Raw genomic sequence first — 21,645 nt, 5'->3', positions numbered from 1 at the left:
GTCAACTTTGTCAGCTCCTATATTTTTATTTTTAGTATTTATACATTTTTCTATGTTCGTTTAATTTATATAGTTTTTAATGATTCATTCTTTATTCATCATTCATCATAAAAATGAAGATATTATTATTATTATTATTATTATTATAAGAAGTAGTAGCACTAGAAGAAATACAACAGTTGTAGTAGTAGTAGCATTTTGTATTATGGTTATTTGTATGCATTATTATTATTATTATTATTATTATTATTATTATTATATTTATTTATTTATTTATTTATTTATTTATTTTAGAACAAAGTAGTCTAGCTCAATCCATTAAAAAAACACAGCAGACCAGTACACAAAACCATACCATGTGTAAATACACACATTTACAATATGATTTTAGAAGGATTTAAAAAGTGTATAGAGGGTAAATAACATTTGTATGCAGAAATTTACATAGTATATAAAAACCAAAGTAAGTAATCAGAAGGTTTAGAGTTTGAACTCTGCAGACAGAGTAAACAGGTTGGATGGTGCTCAACCGCCTGTAGCAGATTTTCTTTGCAGTAAATCTAACATACATATAGGGTATTACTGTCATATTCAGCCTTTTCACAACTGCTTTACTGGCAACAATTTCCTCAACAACAACAAAAAAAATATACCTTTACACTTCATTTCTGACTGGTGGAGATAATCATAGATCACTGCGAGACACTGTTTTCCTTTAACACATTTCTGGCATTTGAATGAGCTGGAAAAAGTCACTGGAGAGGGCCCTTGGCAAAGTTGTTTTTGAGCTTTCCTTGCACATTTATTGCCTAAACACATCTTTATTGAAGAAAAAATGAAGTCACACTGCGTTGTGAATGAGAGCTGAACTTCTATTACAAGATTACAAGACATATCTGCTAAAAGGGAGCTACAAAGGGCACTTGTTCGCTGCCTTTGTAAGCTCTTGACTAAAGCATGAGCCTTTCAGAAGCCTCTATTCTATCATTGCTATCATGAGTTATTACTTGTATGTGAAAGAGTCATTAGGCAATTCATTTATTGTGTAACTTTACACACCATGGTGTCAGATCTGATTCATCAAAGCAGATTGATAGTGAAATTATATTCTTGAAATGAGCAGAGCATTTCTTTCACATCCGCTGCAGTGTAACATGGTGAGTTCAAGATTTGGTCAACATCAGTGGAGTTCACACCAAGACTTGTTTTTCTTGGTTGATAAATCAGTAAAGAGCTCACAGTAGTTAATGATGCATAGTTACACAGAAGTCAGAGCTTCACTGACACAGACAGAGAAACAACAACAGTTTAAAGTGCAGTTTCTCTGACTGAAAGATAGAATGACACAATAACACTTTTTTTGCCATCGGTAATTAAAAATGGCATGTTTGAATGTGGGTATAAGTAACAATATACAAGCACGTCTGTTAGAAAAAATGCCTGTCTTAGTACTATACCTTCAGTGTAAGATCCTCTTGCGTTACAGCAAGTGAAGCACTAAAAAAAGCCGCAATGCAGTTTGCTCCCAAATCATCTGATCACTGTGCTTAATTGAATACTGATGTGAAATGCAGACAGCTAGAAAAATCAGAGCAGGTTCCACGAGTAATTAAAACATGCTACTCAGCCCATATGGATAATTTGATTTCACTAATTTATCCTCTGGTGAAGGCGTACCTGCTTTAGGTGTTGCTATTGATCAGGTAGTTTTTATGGTCAGCAATATGTTTGCAGAAAATGAACGCACAGCTGCGAACATATAGGAGTACAGTATGTAGTAGTGGCGTTCATCCAGCTTTATAATTTCGCAGGGTTTAACCAGGTATAGTTCTGAGATTTATTCCATCAGAAAATGAAATCAGAGCTATTTGCCTCTGGCTACAGGAAGTAATCAGATACAATAAATGTACAGGAATGAGTTTGGTGCAGAAATAAACTGCTAATTTACATTTAAACACAATAAATACTGACAAATATGGGACAAGGGCAACAGGAACTTGGGCTCAACAGACCATAGAGTCTACACATTGCCTCGCAAATATGCATTTATCAGTTAATAAGTATGTGCACAGGGACGGCGTGGTGAACAGTATGTCTCTCACTGCATTATCCAGTCAGCAAGTTTTCTTTGGCAGAGATGTTGCGCCAAATCAACAGCCAAGCTGTGGCACAGATTTGGTGGGGAATGATGTCAAACCATGCCATGCCGTTACCACAAGATGGGAAAGTGCTTATGTCTCGGCTTTGTTCAGGATTAGATGTCGTCCTCCAAGCAGAGGGAACTAGTCGGAGATGCTGTGATGTACGGAGGCAAGCAAGCAAGTTGTGTGCAGGGTGAGGTGCAGTATGGATTGCCACAAGTGGTGCAGCTGCAGCAGGCTGCATTGAAGCATCAGCCATATATTAACCGAAAGCAAATGGTTTCCATGGTGCTATAGGCAGACTGTATATTGTATGGCCCTCAGCTGTTAGCTCTTATCCAGGCTGTTTAATGTTCCTGACTGTAAAGGAACGGTGAAGCATACATTGTGATGAAACTGTGTCATTTCTAAGCCAGGAAATTGTCTTTTGTGGCACAACATGCTGTCATTTCAGCCAGAATTGCATCTGGTCTCTTTTCGTGCAGCATTCAGACTAAACATTTCACAAAGGCACAGCAGTTGTTTTATTTCTGCGACTTGCTGTCAGAGGAAATGTGACCTCATGATGCTCAAAGCAGTTTTGGGAGCGATCAAGTGTGACTGCTCCAACTAAGGAGTTAATTACTGGATATATTTTGAAATTCATTCTTTTCCCCCTCCATGCCCTCTCCCAAATGGTCCATGCAGAATACTAAAACACAACTGTCATACTCACAAAACCATGTTATTATGTAAATCCCAGCAACATTTGAATAATGGACATTGTTTTCCGTTCAAAAATAAGACAGAAAATGAAACCAGCACCAGAGGATATTTAAAATGTGTTAAACAACAGGTCACAAACTACATGATAATTAAAACTGCATTTTTTGTTTGTTTTTATCACTTTGCACTTTGCACACAGCAATGAAGTAGCTGCACATCTCCCAACAGAATAACTTCTGTTTATGTGTTTAAAGCGGCGGACATCTTTTTGTGTTCAACACCCTTGTCTTTTAAATTAATTGCAAATTGCTATGTGAGACTGAAGCACTCAGTCATTCGATGAAATTACTTGGAAAAACTGTTTGTATAAAGATGACTTAACTTAATTCACTGATTTTTGTTTAGTACCTGGCTTTTCTTTTAACACTGACATTTATTCAAAGAAGTATTTATGCTGATTTAACCAGCAACACAATCGAAACCATTTTCATGACAATTAGAATTAGGAACATGTTGTTCTGCAGCAAAAAGTAGATGAATTAAGAGTAGTAGTAAACTATTTCATCACATCATTTTGCAAAATATGTTATATTTACTATGTTATTTATTTATGTCATTGCTATTTAATTGAGTTCTGATCGGTCTTTCTGAAACTCCCAGAATAGAACATAACATGTGTGGACAACAATAGATAAAATCCTTTGGAGATTAAGGTTAATATTTGGTTTTATTCTATCTATAAACATTTGACACATTTCTTTTTAAGCTCTCCCTTTGGCAGCCTGGATTACACAAGTTAATCTGTGTATCTCTAAAACATTATCCTGCATTTGTGATGTGTGTTTACGGCAGATTCGCTTCACATGTCAAACTACCTCTGCTGGGGAGATTAAGGGTGTGTACGGGGGTTTACTAGAAGTGCTCAAAGAAGCTGCTCAAAGGGCTGAGGGCTACATCGAGATCCATTCAAGGATTACATCCTCATATCTCCTCCCATCTAGAGTATTGAAAACCATGCAAGATGTTCAATGACTTGCAACAGCCATTTCACAGCTGAGGTGTTTGTCTGTCCATTTTTTCCACGATAAAGGATATCTCTCTGTGGGTTTGGGGCTGCAACCAGCAGAAATAATGCGGAACAGACATAATAAACAGGTTAGAGGTCCTGCAGAGGCTTTCTGTGCACTCATTTGAGATGTTTGGTTGGTGTTCGCCCGGTCTTATAGCTGCAAGCATGGGCAGATTATAAAACAACGGGGACCTGGGCACAGACAAGCAAGAGGACCGTCCACCTCGTCTACATAAGAGTCTCGTTGTAGTTGTTTTGTGAGGCTTTGCAGTTGTTTTGTGTCATTCTGTAGCCGGCGGCAACCTCCGGGTCTGAGCAAGGAGGCAAACCATAAAGTGCCTTAAGCTGCATTCTACCAAAAATTCCGGTAGGGGGTGCTAAGTTTGGCTGCAGAAAGATTTCTGTCCATTCATTTCAATGCAAAATTAGAAAACTTCTCACCTGATTTATTACCTCAGAATTTTTTTTTTAAATTTTTTTAAAAAGATTTAAAAAAAAATTTAAAAATTTAAAAAATCTTCAAGACAATTTGATGTTATTAGTTCAAATAATGGCCCCATTTAGAAGACAATAGAAGATAAAGAATTGTATAATTTGGGACGTGGCAATCTTTGATTGACAGGTCACTAACAAGGTGAGCCGTCATCAGGAGAGAAGCAGAACAATGTGTATCCACGGCAACATGTCAAGAAAGTTGTATATAACGTTATATAAATATAAAAAAAGGATGTTTTCTCATAACTTTGACCCTTTCACTGTATTTTCACTTGTTATTCATTAAAATGTCTTCAGTGTTTGGTTGGACTAAGACACTCCAAGGAGTCGCTGTTCAGTTTTCTGAGGTAAGTAACATACATTTTGTTTTTGTTTGTTGCTATAGCCAAAATAAACAGTTAATGCTCCAGTTAAAACTAACATGAATTAGCAGCAGCTTCTCTCAGTCAGGTTGAGGTGTAGAGAGGCTGTAGTCAGTGATCAGATCCCTCTCACTGCTCCACAGTCCAAATATGGTCTGCTTCCTGTATCGGAAACAAGATGGCAATGCAAGATGGAGACGAGTGTAACGCTGAACTCGATGCTTCTAACGGGCAGTCCACAAACCAATGGGTGACGTCACAATGACTACGTCCATTATTTATATACAGTCTAAGTTCTGCAGTTGTTTTGTATCTCCTTGCAGTCATTAGGAGCCTGTTTGTGTGTCTCTTTCTGTGTCTATGCAGCTGTTTTGCGTGTGTAGTTGTTTTGACATCTTTGCAGTCTTTTTTTCTCTTTGTAGTCTTTTTATGTTTCTTTGTGGTCATCTTGTGTTGGAACCCTGGTCTCTTGAGTGACATTTCGTAGGTGAAGGCCTGGCACTTTGGGCCTCTGGGCCTGGTAGGCTGCTCAGTAATTGATCCATGGTTGCAAGTCTTTGAGTTAGTGGAATTGGGCAGACACTTGCTACGCTTTGATCCTGCAAACCATTAAATATACACGACAGAAAGAGAGACATTAAATTGAGAGCTTGTTTAGTCACATTTTCTTGTTTTTTCGTGACAGTGGGGCTCTTTTTCATGGTGTCTCTAATCCCTTCAGTCTTTTTCAGGTAGAAACTCCAGGAGGAGAAGCAGCCCGTTGCGATTAAGGTGTCAGATTAAATCTTACAGTGATTAAATAACCAACCATTATATGGCTGTAGCAAATTAATTTCCCCTGTGTCATGTCAGCCTGGCTAACACAGTGTATCTATGGAGCCAAGTGTGAACTGCTAATATTAGCTGTAGTCACACCAGCTTCTTAATAAAACAGCAGATCTAGTGTGTGGCCTCTGTAGAAAAAATTATTTAAAGAATTCTGCATTGCCAAAAATGACCCTAAAAACAGAAACACCCTAAAATAGTCAGATATGAGAAAACACTTGTTTGCTTTCACAGTAAATCTTACATAAAAGAACCTTCTTCTGTGTTTGCCCCTGTCTGCAGTCATAAATACAACTGTCACTCAGTCATTTGAGTATGATGCAAATATGGCAGCTGGGGCTGTTAAGCTTGTGTCAAATGAAAGCACGCTTTAGGCACTTGGACTGGTCATAGCTGGCATTTATATGTTAAGCAAATAGAAAATCCACCATGAAAATGAGCTTTTCTAACTGAAAAAATAGCTTGGCGCTTATGCACATATGATACTGAGAGATAAATATCTTATAAATGATAGCAGCTCACATGGCAGGTGAACTATTTTAGCTTTTTTTTCACCCAGTAGACCGTCTGAATTGAGCAATCTCTGCCAGCTAAAGCACAATTTGGATTAGCAAAAGCCCCACTGATAGGTCAGCTTAGCCCGTAATGGAGCAGCTTAGGCCTTGTCTGCATGATTATAAGATTCTTAGCAGCCTATTTCCATGCATCCAGATGTTACAGTACAAACATCTCTGCTCCCTTTAAGCTGACACAAATTTAGATAACAGGGACATAAAATGCACTTTTAATTTTTCTATACTGTGATGCGTTTTGACAAGAGACCTAATTAAAACCATTCTGCTGTTTCTAATGGATGTCTGAATCATCTCTTGTAGCTGTAAAAAGATTTCAAACAATATTTATTTATTTGCCACATCTAATTTATTGTATAAGTTATTATCTTGGACATGATTTTGCTGAATCAAAGAATTATAATGTCAACTGTAGCAGCATTTTGTTGATGCACCACACATTTTAGCTGTGGCACTTTGTTGAGAAATGCTGGCATATGAAGAATGTCTGTTAGCTAATTGACATTTAGCAGCTCAGTCATTTTGTGACTTTGCTTTTAAACTGCCATAAATCCTCGTTCAGAAACTATATTTCTCGAACCTTTCACTCACTTAATTTATTTCCAACAGCTCAGTTTGTGGCTGTGCTTTAAATAAGAGCTCCCTCTAGACTGTTCCAGCTGTTCTGATGAAACACTCGAGTGAATTATCCCTCATGTCACAGAAACGCGTGTGTATGTGTGTGTGTAAATCTCAATGCACTCACCTACAGAAAGGATTCAAGGGTGTATGGTTAATAATAATACAAAGTGATGCTCTGCAGCATTCTCAGCACAATCAATAAACAGGTACAACAAGCCAAGGCAAGGTTAAAGGTTTTATAGGTTCATAAGTGGTGTTGTCAATGATGGAAATGAGTTGCAGAAGAAGATTGCTAGAAAATCTATAGGTTTTTTTGCAAATGACAATTTCAAATGTGTGTGTGTGAAAGGCTGTGTGGTTAGGTGCTTAAAAAACATGTTTCAGGACTTTTAGCTTATCACTTACAATGCAAAAACGGTTAATATTACTACTAAATAAAGGCATAAAGGTGTTATGGTTGTGATAGACAGTATTTTCATCAGCACCACTCCTCACATTAGTCCAACAAAACAATCATGCTTCAAACATTAAAGTCAAATCTTAAACAGTACATGCAGGAAGCAGATTGCTGCAGGGCACTTACAGCTTTATAAATGCAGAACATATACTGTAGGAGTCAATGAGATAAATATTGTGCTTTTAGATGCAGGGTGTAATTGTTTGGCCTCAAAAGACTGGAGTTATCCTGCACACGTTAATGGGGATAATCTGGGGTCATATTTGTGCAAACAAAGAAAATCCATTTCTCTTGTTTTAAAAATGTTGGTGTTGTACTAATGTAGACATACTGTGGTGTCTGATTGGTAGATTATTTGATTGGATGTGTATTCAGCCATGTTACCACTATATGATGAGTATAAATTCTATTAGACCTTGTAAGGAAGACATTATAACACCTTAGGCTGAAGTGCCTATTTCTAAGCATGACATACTTGAAATCAATTGGAATCGAACAGAATAAAAGCAGTAAGGAGATTTGGAATAAGACAGTAAATATTTTCAGTTAGAACATAGACTGTATATACAGATGGATGATATGTCTCCACTTCATCCCACTGAGAAATGAGGCCAAAAAAATCCCAAATACAGGCGCTGCTATCTGCTGGTGGAGCCAGTACACCCACAAGTCAACACAGCTGTCAATCATGACATTAGACTCTTTTTATAGCATAAAATAATGAATTAAAAACAATCAAGAACTATACCTAAATTCAAAGATGCCATCTTTAGGAAAAACATCTTTGTCTTTTATTTGAATTTCTTTGATCTTTTAGTTTGAGGGTGCAGGTTTTATGACCGATACTGGAGTCAGCCACTTGGAGGCAATTATGATGTCATGTCATTTTTATGTATTCACAGACATGTTGTTTTGATAGCATTAGATATGCATGTGAAGTACACTGCCTTAGGTGTCCCAGGCCTCCACAAGTCAGTTTTTCTTTTTGTATTTGTTTGGGAAGGACAGGTTTTTTTTTCAGTTTTTCAGCATCATTTGAATAAAAAACAAGGCAAAGATAAATCATCAGTCAATCTGTCCTGGTGTTTAGAAACATTAACAAAAGCTAAATTCCAGAAGCTCCTGCAGATTTAAAGACTGGCAATTCCCAATGTCAGCTTCACCATATTTTAGCCTTCCCCCATATCTACAAAGGACCCATTTCCATCCCTTTTTCTCTCCTCTATCGCTGCAGCCAGCATCAATATTTTACAGCGAGTAACCCGCCCAGATGACCTGCCACAGCAGCTGAAAAGAATTTAACTCGTGCCACAGTGTTTGATTGGTATTTAAGGTGCCTTTGTGGGGCGCTACACACCATTGTGCATTGTGTGTGTATTAAAAATATGTGAGAGATCTTTCAGCAAAGAAATACAGACAGGGAGCTGGTACTGTAAATTTCTCATGCAAAAGATTTACTTCATAGCTCTTCTGTTCTTTAGTCTGCTGGGAGTAACACATCTTGGAGGTTTTCCAAATGCAAAGACCAAAGTTCTTCATATTCTCAAGCACACATATGTGGGAGATTATCCCCAGTATGCATATATATCTATATTATCTATCTGGAGCTTAGATAATATTTAAAAGGCTTAACACATACGCAGAGTGCTCAATGAGGATGTTATTACCAGGAATACGTCTGACAATTTACTGACAGTATCAGCATGCTATACAGTCACATATCACACATGATTCACACTATGTTTGAAAATGATATACAGTGTTTACAAAGAGCTATCTGCACAGGATCGTAAATATTATGGCGATCTAAAAATCACACACACACACACACACAGAGAAAATCATTTCCGTTTGTCACATTTACTTGCTGACCAGTTGCAGCTGGAAATTGCTGACCCAACACTTGCCATATACATTTAGATTTTTTCTTTAAAACTCATTTTAAAGCACAATTTAAATAACGGAATCAATACACATTCAGCTGCAGATATGGCCATTATAATAAGGGAGGTCAATGTGAGTCACAAGGCTTTGCTACTGCAGTGGAAACACAGAGGAATTACAATTTTTCTTCACTGATGACCATTACTGTTCTTCATTAAATCACTTCTTATAGAACAAAGGAAATTATAATAGAAAATGGAGAAACTTTTGGAATGGAAGAGAGCAGGGTCACATATAGGGAGCTATAAGTCTCCACTGTAGTGTTAACAATGAGGTAAGAAACATAATTATTAATTTTTCTTCCTAGGCTTTTTTGCCAGACTAGCACCTCACACAATCTAGTGCATCTGATCAAAACCTGACCTCGACTCCACTGGCTCAGGACTAAAGAGAGTTGCATGCTAGAGGCACTTCTCATCACTGTTAAGGTTGAACATTCATCCGCTGAGGAATTCAAACATAAAACCTCAGGCTGGAGATTCTTCACAGTCTGATTCTTGATGTATTCCACCAGCTGGAATTCAAAAGTTATGGATCGGCAAGTTAGCTAAGCACACCAACCCTTTCCTGTTGATCATTATATAAATATTTCAAGTCTGTGCATGAAATTTGTCTTTGTCATCTTCATTTCTTTGCTCATTTTAATTCATGGCTAAGCACAAGACTCCCACACCACTTATCCCTGTGAGATTCCTGCTGAGCTTGAAGAGCTTGAAGTGCAAGCTCTCGTCTGTTCGGGAGTGAAATACAGAAAGAACTTCTCTTTTCTATCTTAACTATCAACTAGAATTTGATAATCTGTTCTGTTTAATCCCATTGTTCAGAGTCTGATGACAATATGGCCTTTCAATCCCCTTTTCATCATCCTGTCAATTAAAAATGCAGCTTATTAATAATCAAATTGACAGTTTATGGAAAGTGGTTTACTGCTACTCCACCTACTAGCAGGTCCAGAAGGTTGTTATCAGCCAAATGCCCAATGGTGCTTGTTTACATTTCACTTTTGTTAAGTTTAGGCACCCAAATGACTGTTTAGGTTTAGAAAAATACAATAGTATGTCGTTAGATTTCAGTAAAAACATCACGGTTTGGATTATATATATTTAAATAAGTTAGACATTGGCAAAATTAAGTGGTTAAGTTTAGTTAAAAACAGGTTTTGGATTAAATATTTTTCATGATGCACATCAGAACAATAACTGTACATGATTCTACACTCTAAATACAATTGGTCCGAAAACAAGTCACTCAAAGTATAGCTAACAGAACAGATGTTGTGCCCAAAAATAACCATGCAAACCTGCATTTGTGGCTCATAGCTACTCAGAATTGGATGCCAACATGCACTAACTGAACAGCACTATTAAGCTTTTGACGAAAACACTGAGACAAACCTGAGTAGACAGAGAGAACTGAGGTTGAAATGCTGCCCTGAGTAGACTTGAGCTCACTGCTACCATCTTGCTAATAAACTCCCTAAAAGCATCATTTATTATTTAAAAAGATCCTGGAATATTTATAGTCCATTTGGTAAAGTTTTATATCGGTGGCATTGTTGCATTTTGTGCTCATTTGATATTTGTTGTGTGGAACTGTATTTATGGCAGCTTAGCAGCTACATGTTGCATCGTGGATTTATGCGTGTTCTTCTTGCTATAGATTTAAATAATGTAGATAGGCTAACAAAAGCATTTAAGAAAGAAAAAAAGGACCAGCAAATAGTCCACTCAAAGTCTAGCTTTTCTGTGTGGAAAGTATAAATACCCAAAGGTTGATAAAATATGTAGACCCAGTGGTAGTATTGGTGTTCTCTGGGCAGACATAGACCATCGCTGACATTTCCCAACAGTTTTATGGCACACATTACTAATTTTTTTGCAATATGAGAAATGGCAAATGAAACAAGTCTTCCTGCAGTAAATTTTCCCTGATATTCACAGTGACATTTTGTGAGTTACTTTAACTTTCTATAAAGGAAATCAAGTCCTGTCTGTATTACTGGATATATGCTCTAATGTCTCGCGCAGAGAGGGGAGAGTTTGTGCAGCCTCCTCCTTCCTTGTGTCACACTGACCCGCAGCTCCGTAATGAATTGGAAAAAATGGAGAAAAAAGTGACTGTGATAGGTAATTTCCTGGAAAGGTTCATGTTCGGGTGTTTAACTGATAGTGCTGCCAAAAAATAACCTCTTGGATATAAGAGGAGGAAGGAAAAAAATACTTTCCCGTAGGCTTTCTCTGCAGTGAATGCAACATATCTGCAGGCAACATAAAGGCAGAGTCAAGTATCCAACAGCCTATAATATATCACATTCAAAATTAAAACAGAAATAATTTCTGCCCTCTGTTGCACAAAGTAAAATCAGAGACAGATGCTGTCTAATTTGGTGTCTTTAATGGCCGGTTTCATTCTATTTGTTTCTGATGATGGCTTCAGCCATATGGCTTTGCTCTGATGGAAAGTTTTTATCTTCCGTAGCCACTTGTTTATCTACACAGCCCTTCAATCTTGTCATTTTGTCAGATGCTGTATCACTGCAGGCTTGGTGCACAGTGAGTGAGTGGAAATTACCAGGAATACTCTCAATTGGATATTACACTTGATCATTTTATACATACTAAACACACTGAATACAAATATATATACCTTGTAAAATCTCAGGAGTATGTTTCACACTGAGTCTTACAGCAGAATTCATGTCAAATGTTGCTTTCTATGTTGCGGTCAGGCGTTGCAGAGTTTCCTCTGCGGCCAGCTTCAAGTGAAATGATTAGATCCTGAAGCACCGGCCATTTTTCTCAGACAAGGAAATCTATCATGTTCAAACTGTCATATTAATTGGTTCTGCTTAACTGAGCCGGATCTGCAACATTTCCGCGATGTAAATTTTAGCCTTTGACTGACGTATTCAGGTGTGACTTCCAATTACAGCTGACCGTTTTGTGTTTTTCTTGGAGCTCATACACATTATGAGAGGAGGATATAGGGATAAATGAAAATATTTTTGTTTAATTCAGCTCCAAGTTTAACTGATGGAATATTTAAATCAACTTTAATTTAAAAAAAAGTCCATGTCATCGTCCCGGCTTGTTGTTATTGTTATTCTATGCGTATACTTAAAGGTACAGTATGCAGGATTTCCCTAGAAGAAATTATGCATAGACTCCCTCTAAATCATCACTAAAAAGTGTGTGGTGGTGTCTGTATCTGCAGAAAACTTGCCTTATGTCTGTATTTTCTCTTTTCTTCTCATTTTGCTGTGTTCTGGACATTTCTGGGCATCTCCCTCTGGGTATGAAGCTAAGGAAATAGCAGACACACTGCAGAAAAACCTCAAATATCGCATGGCGAAACCCCAAGTGGACAGAGTTTTTGGGAAGCGAGACTTAACTGCTTCTCTTCGGCTTCGCAAAAGTGAAACCCAAAATTAAGTTTGTACGTTGTGTGACAATTCTTGCATAGTAAGCCTTTGCCATACTAGATGGCATGTTTTGTTTCGGGTGATGGTTTCCTTTTCAAAGTAAATCAATAACTGACACTGACATCTTCTGTGGTTGTGTTTGCTGCTGCTGCAGAGATGGTACCAGTACATCACGGCGGCTTGTTTTTTCTGTAGTGGCAACATCAATAACATCGAATATTGAGGGCAATTGTGATCAAATTGAATGAGCTCTCATCAGCTCATCCAAAGGAAAATAAACAAACAAGAAGAACAACAATAAAAGAAGAAAATCATCTTTTAGAGAAGTGGCACATTGCTGTTATTTTATCACAGTGCAGTTGAGCTATTATGTAAGGTTTTTATTTTTGGTTTAGGGTTTGTACTTTAAATTTATTTCGAGGCTTATGAGTAAACATGAGTGCCTTTTTATAGCCAGTATGTTAAAACTAGATGCTGAAGTTGGGAAAAAAAGCAATATCCCCTGAGTTTGTGATGTGAGATAAGATTGCTTCCATTTTTTACACAGCTAAAAATAGACTAATTTTCTAGCTCATATACACTGTTATGGACTAATGATGCAGTGTACTACAGCATCCCAAACATCCCTGTATTTTCCCTCGTCACCACGCTTTATTTCATGATGTTTTATGTCCAAAGGGCATCTGAACAGAGCTTCAGATCTCAGTGCTGCAGCATGGTGATGTGGGGAGAGAAGTACCTGGCTTGCCCACTGTTGGAAGTGGGACGGTCTTTAGGGGATCTCAGGAAGAGAGCCGGGAATAAGGTTTTGATCAGGACCAGCTGTCACTTCTGTCCTCCACTATTCTGTTGAAGCCCACAGTCCTGCAGAAGCTCAAGTATAATGGGCTTATTTAGAGAAGGGAGGCTGTGTTGTGTTTTAATTAGTCTCACAATTTTATTGTTCTTGTTGTTCAACAGACATGATGTACTTGTCACTGAAACTAACTTTACTCAGGAGACACCAACATTATTTCTGTATATTTATTGAAAAATTACAAGATAGTTTGGCCTCAATCCACCACCAGGCACAAAAATGTTCTATTTAATTACTGAGAAATCTGAAGGGGAGTTTGTGTAGGTGAGATGATGGACTCGAATAGATGTAATATGTGATCCATCAAGGTCCCGAACACTGGAGGTGGTATGAGGCAGAGTACTGCGACACACTGAAATGAAATGCGCTATAATTCATATATACTGTAAGCCACTTAATAATAAGGCAGGAGGTGCTTGTTTTAGGACCAATTTGCTGTTAGGCAACCTCTAGTGGCTGTAGTATTTATGTTGGGAGCAAAGGAGGAAATCAGATTATGTAGTATAAAGAGCAACAAAGTCCGCATAGTGACAAGGTCAGGGTGGATGGATGGGTCATTAAAGACAAAAAGACATTCATAAAACCATAAGTCAATGTTCTTCAATTATTTTAAGTTATGTACAACAACTTGTAAGTTAATTTCCATATGTAACTGTCACAGTTACGTTCGAAATGCACACACAAATCATGTGTTTAAAATTAAATTTACATATTGACACCCCCGTTTAAAATAAAGTAATTTTTCAGGTTTTTCTGGCAACTTTAACAGAGATGGCCAGCATCATGAGGAAATTATTTAGTCCGATTAGTATTTTTGTTAAAAAACGACTTTATTTTTATGGAAGGTGACGATATTTAAAGCTTCCTTTTTCACAAGGTTAATATTATAATGATATACAGTGCTTAATACATTTATTTGACCACCGAAAACGAGAAGACAGAAATATTTTAGAAATCTTTCAAAGGCTTGTTTAAAACTTAAAATGTTATTTTTATTCATTTAGCAAATAAACTGAATATTATACCCAAATATGAGCCGGCTCACTGGGCTTATCTGAGGAGTCAGAAGTGAATCGAGCAGAACATTCAACCACTGAAACTAATTTTTATGTTAAAAAATGCAAGTAAATAAATATAATATGACAACTTAATCAAGCAATAATAATGTGATTTACTATTTAATTTTTTTTTGCAAAACAGTTAATTTCAAAATTCATGGATAACAATGAGAATTATATTATAGCATTAAAATATAATTTTGGTTAAAGAGCTTCTACATACTGCTGTATTAACCATTACTTGGAAGATTAAAAAAAATACGGTAACGCTTTATAATAAGGTCCTTAATAACCATTAATTAACAAGTAATAAGGTATTGTTCTGGCTTTAGATCCGGCAGTTGCAAAACGTATAGTTAACTTATAGTTAACTTATAATAGATGAGCAATAAAGTATATTTTAATATCAATAAGCAAACAAAATAAGATTAATAAAGGCATGGCAAAGACATAATGGGTGGGTCATGGGTGTTTGTAATGCCATTATTAACACTTATATAAGCTTATAAACACACAATAATGTTAATAAGCATCTTGTAAGGACTTACAAGGGCCTTATTACTTGTTAATTAATGGTTATTACAAGGACCTTAATATAAAGCGTTACCAAAAATACTAATGCTGTTAAATTAGGACAGCTGTGGCATAAATCTGTGGTCTAATAAATGTGTTAAGCGCTGTATATAATTATAGTTCAACATTTCATGAGATACAAATGTTTAACTGTTAGGCAAAATATTCGAAAACCCCTCTCAGTATGATGAAATAAAATTCAACAGCACCAAAAAATACAACCTCCACAATGACAATAACATCGAAGCAACACCTCTCTGAAACTGCCAAAACATTGTAGGATGTTGTATTACACTGCACTGGTTTTATTTTGTCCATTTAGTTTGGAGGAGTTGCTGGATTTGGCAGCAACCAAAAAAAGATAAACTGGGTAAATGATTCAGCAGGAATAAGCATATGAAGTGCTCTAATTGGCTGGAGAACATGGAGAAGAAATTACAAGTGGAGGAGTTTCCTCCAGAGCTTCATTACAGGTCTAGGTATAAATTAGAGAAAAGACAAGAATATATATGATGAAATATGCTGTCATGGCCCTTGAGAGTCTACTACTATTAATATTATAGTCATATGGTTTTTGCAAATTCCTTGTGTGCACATTTCTCAACATGCATTATAGTAACAGAAGAACATATTTTTAAAACATCACAATTTAACCTGTGGTATATTTATTACATAACTAGATCCAGTAGGTACCTTCAAGGCAAGCAAAGGATCCTTCCATTGATCTCCGGTGGAAAGGTCACATAAAGGTTTAGAAAAACAAAAACAAAGCACCATTATTTCAGCCTGATCTGATCACTGGGAATGGCAGCATACTCTGTATTTGTTTTCCTCCTTAAAGCTTCACCTTAACCGTGACAAACAATGCCTCCCACTCCATAACAGACCCACCAAGACCCCTCGCTCTGGCCTGTAGGCTTGTTTTTTATGTGTGCCAAACATGTTCACATCCACTTGTTGAGAGCCGAGTGAGGAATGACTCATTTGACCGACCATTTTTTTTTTTTTCCCTTTCTCTTTCTCTCCACCTCTCAGTAAACCAATGTCTTTGTTCATTGTGCTGCTGTAATCACCAACATGTCACTCAGGGTGTAATAATGGGATTATTCATTGCAAACTGACCACAGTATCTCTCACTTCAAATGTCCTGAGTGACTGCTGTGGATGAATAGCCGCTTACACCCTCGATTGATATTTGAAATCGGACTCAGAGTAACACCTCAATATAAATGCCTTTGGTTATCCCTTCTATTGTCTGCCTGCACTGACAGTTAAGGGGCAGGTTTGATGAGAAAAGGCCTCTTTTTTCCCCAGGTACATAAAACTGACTGTAGTTTTTATTATCTCTTATATAGTGTGACTGAAATATGTAGAAAAAGCAAATATTCCTACACCTTCCTAACAGAGGGATTACTTTCTGTTTCAGGAGTGACAGAAAACATAACAAAATGAGAAATTTCTAGTGTACAATTCACACCTCGATATATTTTGTTTTAGGAATTATTTATCGGATCACAGTAGTCTGCCCACATCGCTGGCAACGTCCCCAAAAATCTGCTCTCGGAGGACTCAGGAGCTTATTATGAGTGGACTCCTTTAGAATAATTGATTGTATTTGACATGACATGGAGGAAGCTCGGCGGATTGATACTCTGCAGCAGAGCCCTGATCAATCCAAATGAGAGGCTGGGGGAGCTTTTATTTCTCTGCCAGAGTTTATTAGAAACAACGCGGCTTCTCTGGAGAAACGTTCATCCTCCAGAAACAGCTTGGACCTATTAGTATCTGGGAATGTAAATTAGCGTGATCCCTCACCTCATCATGCCTTGAAATATTCCCGGTACACTAGTTTGACAGAACATAATGAAACATTGAGTTAAATGCCGGGCCATGTTCCAGAGCACTTTTGCGGTGGGCGTTAAGGCATGAAGAGTTGTGATTATCTGCGAAGATTAGTCTCTGTCTTAACAAACACAAAGATCTGCTTTGATTTGGTATACTGCGCTTTCTGAATGATGAATCAACCTTTAGAGACGACCGGGCGTCCTCCCCATCTGAATTTCATGTGGAATGTGTGTGAAATGGATTTCCTTCCCAAGTTATAGTACACAAAGTCAATACAACTGGGGAAATGTAGATTAAAAGGTTGATTTCATGCTTTATTATTTATTTGTCTGACTTGGATATTGTTTCAGCAACATTTCATGGATCTGGTTGCACGCGTAGGTGGATTACACTTACGCTTTATGTGACTTTGTAGTCATTATGAGCTTCTCTGTGGTTGCTTTGTGTCTCTTTGTAGTAGTTTTTTATTTCTTTGAGGTATTTTTTGAGTCCCTCCCTAGTTGGTATGTTTCTCACATATTTAAGGCCACAGAGGCCCCTGGCCCATGGTTCTGTGCCTGGTAGCCATGTTCAATAATCCATTATGGTTGCAAGGGATTTTTTTTTTTTTTTTTTTTTTTTTTTTTTACACCTTACAGAACCAACTTGGTCTCACAGAAATCCGTGAAATAGCCACGGAATCGCTCAAATTTCCGTGAAACTGACACGGATTTCGCTACAATGCAAGTTAATGACAGTCATATCCTGTGGCTATTCCATGGATATTTGTTCCTATTGGTTTGTTCCAAGTCACGTGACTTTCAAGGTCCCAGCGGTCAGAAAAAAAAAACATGGCGGACAGTTCTCTCATTTTTAGTGAAAAAATTTATATTTTGACTTTGTTTCTGCATAAAAATGGATTTTGATCACATTTGTAGCGAGAAATATATGTTTTATTTTCTAAATATTCACTCAGTGAATGTACATAATCACTTTGTGTGTTGGAATAGCCACGGGATATGACTGTCATTAACTTGCATTGTAGCGAAATCCGTGTCAGTTTTACGGAAATTTGAGCGAATCCGTGGCTATTCCACGGATTTTGAGTTAAGAGAAATCTGTGGCTATTTCACGGATTTCTGTGAGATCATGTTGTACAGAACAGTTTGTTTTCCAAGTAAATGTAATGGCTCAACTACTTGCAACACATTCATATACTGCACAAGCTTCTATTAATCTGCTCATATTGTTTATCTGCATTTACTCTGCATCTCAAAGCAACAAAGGATTTTTGTTGCATTCATCTCACAGTATAGATATCATTAAACATTACTATATGCTGCAAGTATGATGCGCCTCTACCTTCACACTTCTCTTTCTTATGTAAATAAAGCCTTGGACATGTGTAGAAATGCAAGAAAGTAAATGTTATGTGCTATGTCCTCGGTCTAAGGCAGTAAACAGCAGATGGTACGCAGGGCCTCTTTAGCGCTATGGATTTTATTTAACTACCCACCTGAATGACCTGTGTTGAGCTGTGCAGCTGATGAGGAGGGAAAAAAAAGAAGCAAGAGTTAAGAGTTTGCTCTTGTTTACTCCAGTTCCACTAGACAGCAAGGCCAGAGGAGTCATTTGCCATGCACGGAGAAATTAGCTTGTTTATCAGCATTTTGATTTCCGTCCCGCCTCGTTGTCCCGCTGACATTTTAGACGTACATGATCCATGACTGATTCCCAATCAAAATGGAGCCTCGGTTACATACCAAAGTATTCTGCTTGTGCATTTTCCATTGTTTTATAATTATATGCATGATGATTAGCGTTGAGCCCATGAGGACAATAGCTTGTTATGTGCACGCCTTCAAAAAGGGTAACCTTGAACATTGTACATCTGTCCTGTCAATTGGATATGCTCCAAAGATGCACGGCACATTACCAGTGAGACGCTGCAGCTCAGGTCCATACAGTAGGATCTCGGTTGTTTCAAGGTGATTTGCTGTGGATGTGTAGATTTTTTTATTTTATTACCGTACATGGTGATGTTGCACCCTCAGACCACCTACTGTACTTTGGAGTTGAGTTAGACAGAGCTGAAGTCCTTGAAAGGTTACAAAAATCTTTAGCCATTCATTACTGAAAGGGAGGAAGTGTGGAAAGTGATGGAATATAATGAAAACTAATACTCTTTCTAGTCACTATGCTATCAGTAGATATGTTTAATATCCCATTACTGGCCCAGTAGTAACCACAGTTCTATGCTGTCAAGAGACAAACATAATCCAGAGGGAAATTACCCATCAGGAAGGCAATACTGTTACTGAGATGCAATTACCAGGCCACTTGTGAGACTTTCAGCCCAGTATCCATGGGTGCATGCATGTGTGTGTGTGTGTGTGTGTGTGTGTGTGTGAGGGTGGTCGATATGTGCATAACAGCTCTTATGTTTTGCAGAGTAAATTGGATTCTTTGCTGGAGAACAGTTAATTTAGAATATGTCCAAGATGCAAATGATTGATGTGACTATATCGTTACAACTGTAGGTTTGGGGTGCAGGGCAGCCTAATGGAAAAAAATATTGCAGGGAGAAGGAAATAGCTTTTATCCTAGAATTATGGAGAATATTTCTGCAGTAACTCTGTGAGTCTCCAGATGGAATAATTTGGATTTTTGGGTTGGCTGTTTACACATTAATTTCCAAGCAAACATTACTTAATTTGGGGTGGAAAAAAAAAACCCTGTCTGCATGCTCGGATTTTGTTTCACTTTATATTATATTGTGGAGCTCGTATTTGTTAGTAGTGAAATAAACGGCGTGTCTCACAGAGGATTTAATGTACCAATTTAGCACTGAATCACATAGCCTACAAACAAAGAAAACAGCGAGGATTGGAATGAACATCAGTGTAAACATTTGATAAGGATTTGCTTGAGGCAAATGCTATGCTTTATTATTGATACAAAAATAGAAAGTGTAGAAACAAGCTTCTGTGATATACTCTGCCTGCTATCCTGCAACTCATCCTCACAAACCAAGTCGGACGTAATATTTGTGGCGGTGGCAAATGGCTTCTCGGGGTTCCTCAGATAAATTTCTCAAGTCGGGGACATTTCTATTGTACTACAAATTATCACCTTGAATCTGATAATTAATCACTGCTTCCTTCAATGAACAGCCCCTAACCTTAAGCATAGCACAGAGAAGAGAAGAGAAGAGAAGAGAAGAGAAGAGAAGAGAAGAGAAGCATGCACCCATTGCAGGGGAAGTGCATGTGCATAAGAAATAAAACTGCCTGCACAGAGTGTGAGCCTTGCATGCATAATAAATGTATGACAAAACAATACCCCAGGCAACCCAGTATTAATGATATGCAGCGAACTCATTATTAAAGTTCCAAAACAGCTCCTGGAGTAACACAGATGGAGTCAATTAAGCAATGAGCATACTTGCTTGCCTGCCGTTTCATCTTCTTTCTTTTATCTCTTGCATATTACTCCATGGATGTAATTAGCTGTATGTTTCTTCTCACAACATAATGTCCAGTGATAATAACGGTTATTTTCACTTGTAATTTCAAATAATGTGCTGCTTAATAAATGTACCAAATTTGCTTGCGCTGTGTCCTTGGGTATTTCATTTGCACTGCAAGAGGTGTTGAGGATAATACAGTGCTAAGCTGCTCTTTTTTTCTCTCCTCCTCCCCTGTTTGTGTTTCAGAGACCTGATGCCTTCAACGCTGGAAGGGCAGATCACCATGGAGAAGACACCCAGCTACTTTGTGACTAACCATGCCCCAAAGCGCATCCACTCCATGGCCAGGGACATCAAGCTGATTATAGTGGTGCGTAATCCTGTCACTAGAGCCATTTCAGACTACACGCAGACTTTGTCCAAGAAACCTGAGATCCCCACTTTTGAGGTTCTGGCTTTTAAGAACCGGACGCTGGGTCTTATAGATGCCTCATGGAGCGCATTGCGTATTGGGATATACGCGCTGCACTTGGAGAGCTGGATGCAGTACTTCCCTCTCTCCCAAATGCACTTTGTCAGCGGGGAAAGACTCATTGTGGATCCCGCGGGCGAGATGGCCAAAGTGCAGGACTTCTTGGGACTGAAACGGATCGTCACAGACAAACACTTTTACTTCAATAAAACTAAAGGATTTCCGTGTCTGAAGAAGCCCGAGGACAGCAGCACCCCCAGATGCCTCGGCAAGTCTAAAGGGAGAACTCACCCTAAAATTGACCCGGACGTGATTCGGCGGCTGCACAAGTTCTACAAACCCTTTAACATGATGTTCTACCAAATGACCGGCCAGAACTTTGAATGGGAGCTGGAGGAGGACAGTTTATCTCATAGCTCTCAGGACTAAGTAGACTGCGGCATGGCACGGCGCAGCCACACCACCAGCCTTCTACAATAAAACTACTATTGTCTCGCTTCATCTTCAGAGAGAGTGCTTGAGCACGCCAATCAATCATGGCTGTCTTTGCAGTGTCTGTACCCATTAGGCAAGAGTTTACTGACATGCTTTTTCTCTCCCCTTCAATACTAATGTTGTTGATGATGGCAAATCATTATTGTATATACTAAACATAAAATATATTTATATTTGTGAAAAGGAGATGATTTATTCCTTTTGTTTTTAAAGCATAGAGCCGATATAAAAATCATGTTGACTATGGCAATGCATGCGATAAGTTAAGTGTCCTTACCTCATGAGC

The 21,645-nt window shown here is 37.9% G+C and overlaps 1 protein-coding gene across 1 annotated transcript in view; it reads left to right on the top strand.

Moving 5' to 3' along the window:
- Positions 1-21,428, top strand: part of hs3st4 (heparan sulfate (glucosamine) 3-O-sulfotransferase 4) — a 91,150-nt gene extending 69,722 nt beyond the window's left edge. Inside the window, exon 2 of the mRNA XM_059348655.1 lies at positions 20,639-21,428. Coding sequence (XP_059204638.1) covers positions 20,639-21,293 — 655 coding nt within the window. The 3' untranslated portion in view covers positions 21,294-21,428. The remainder of the gene's footprint in view (positions 1-20,638) is intronic.
- Positions 21,429-21,645: the final 217 nt, after the last annotated feature.

This window comes from Centropristis striata, chromosome 13, assembly GCF_030273125.1.
Source record: "Centropristis striata isolate RG_2023a ecotype Rhode Island chromosome 13, C.striata_1.0, whole genome shotgun sequence".
Classification (NCBI taxonomy): Eukaryota; Metazoa; Chordata; class Actinopteri; order Perciformes; family Serranidae; genus Centropristis; species Centropristis striata.
The sequence above is the reverse complement of the archived record's forward strand: the minus strand, read 5'-3'. Positions and strand labels throughout refer to the sequence as shown.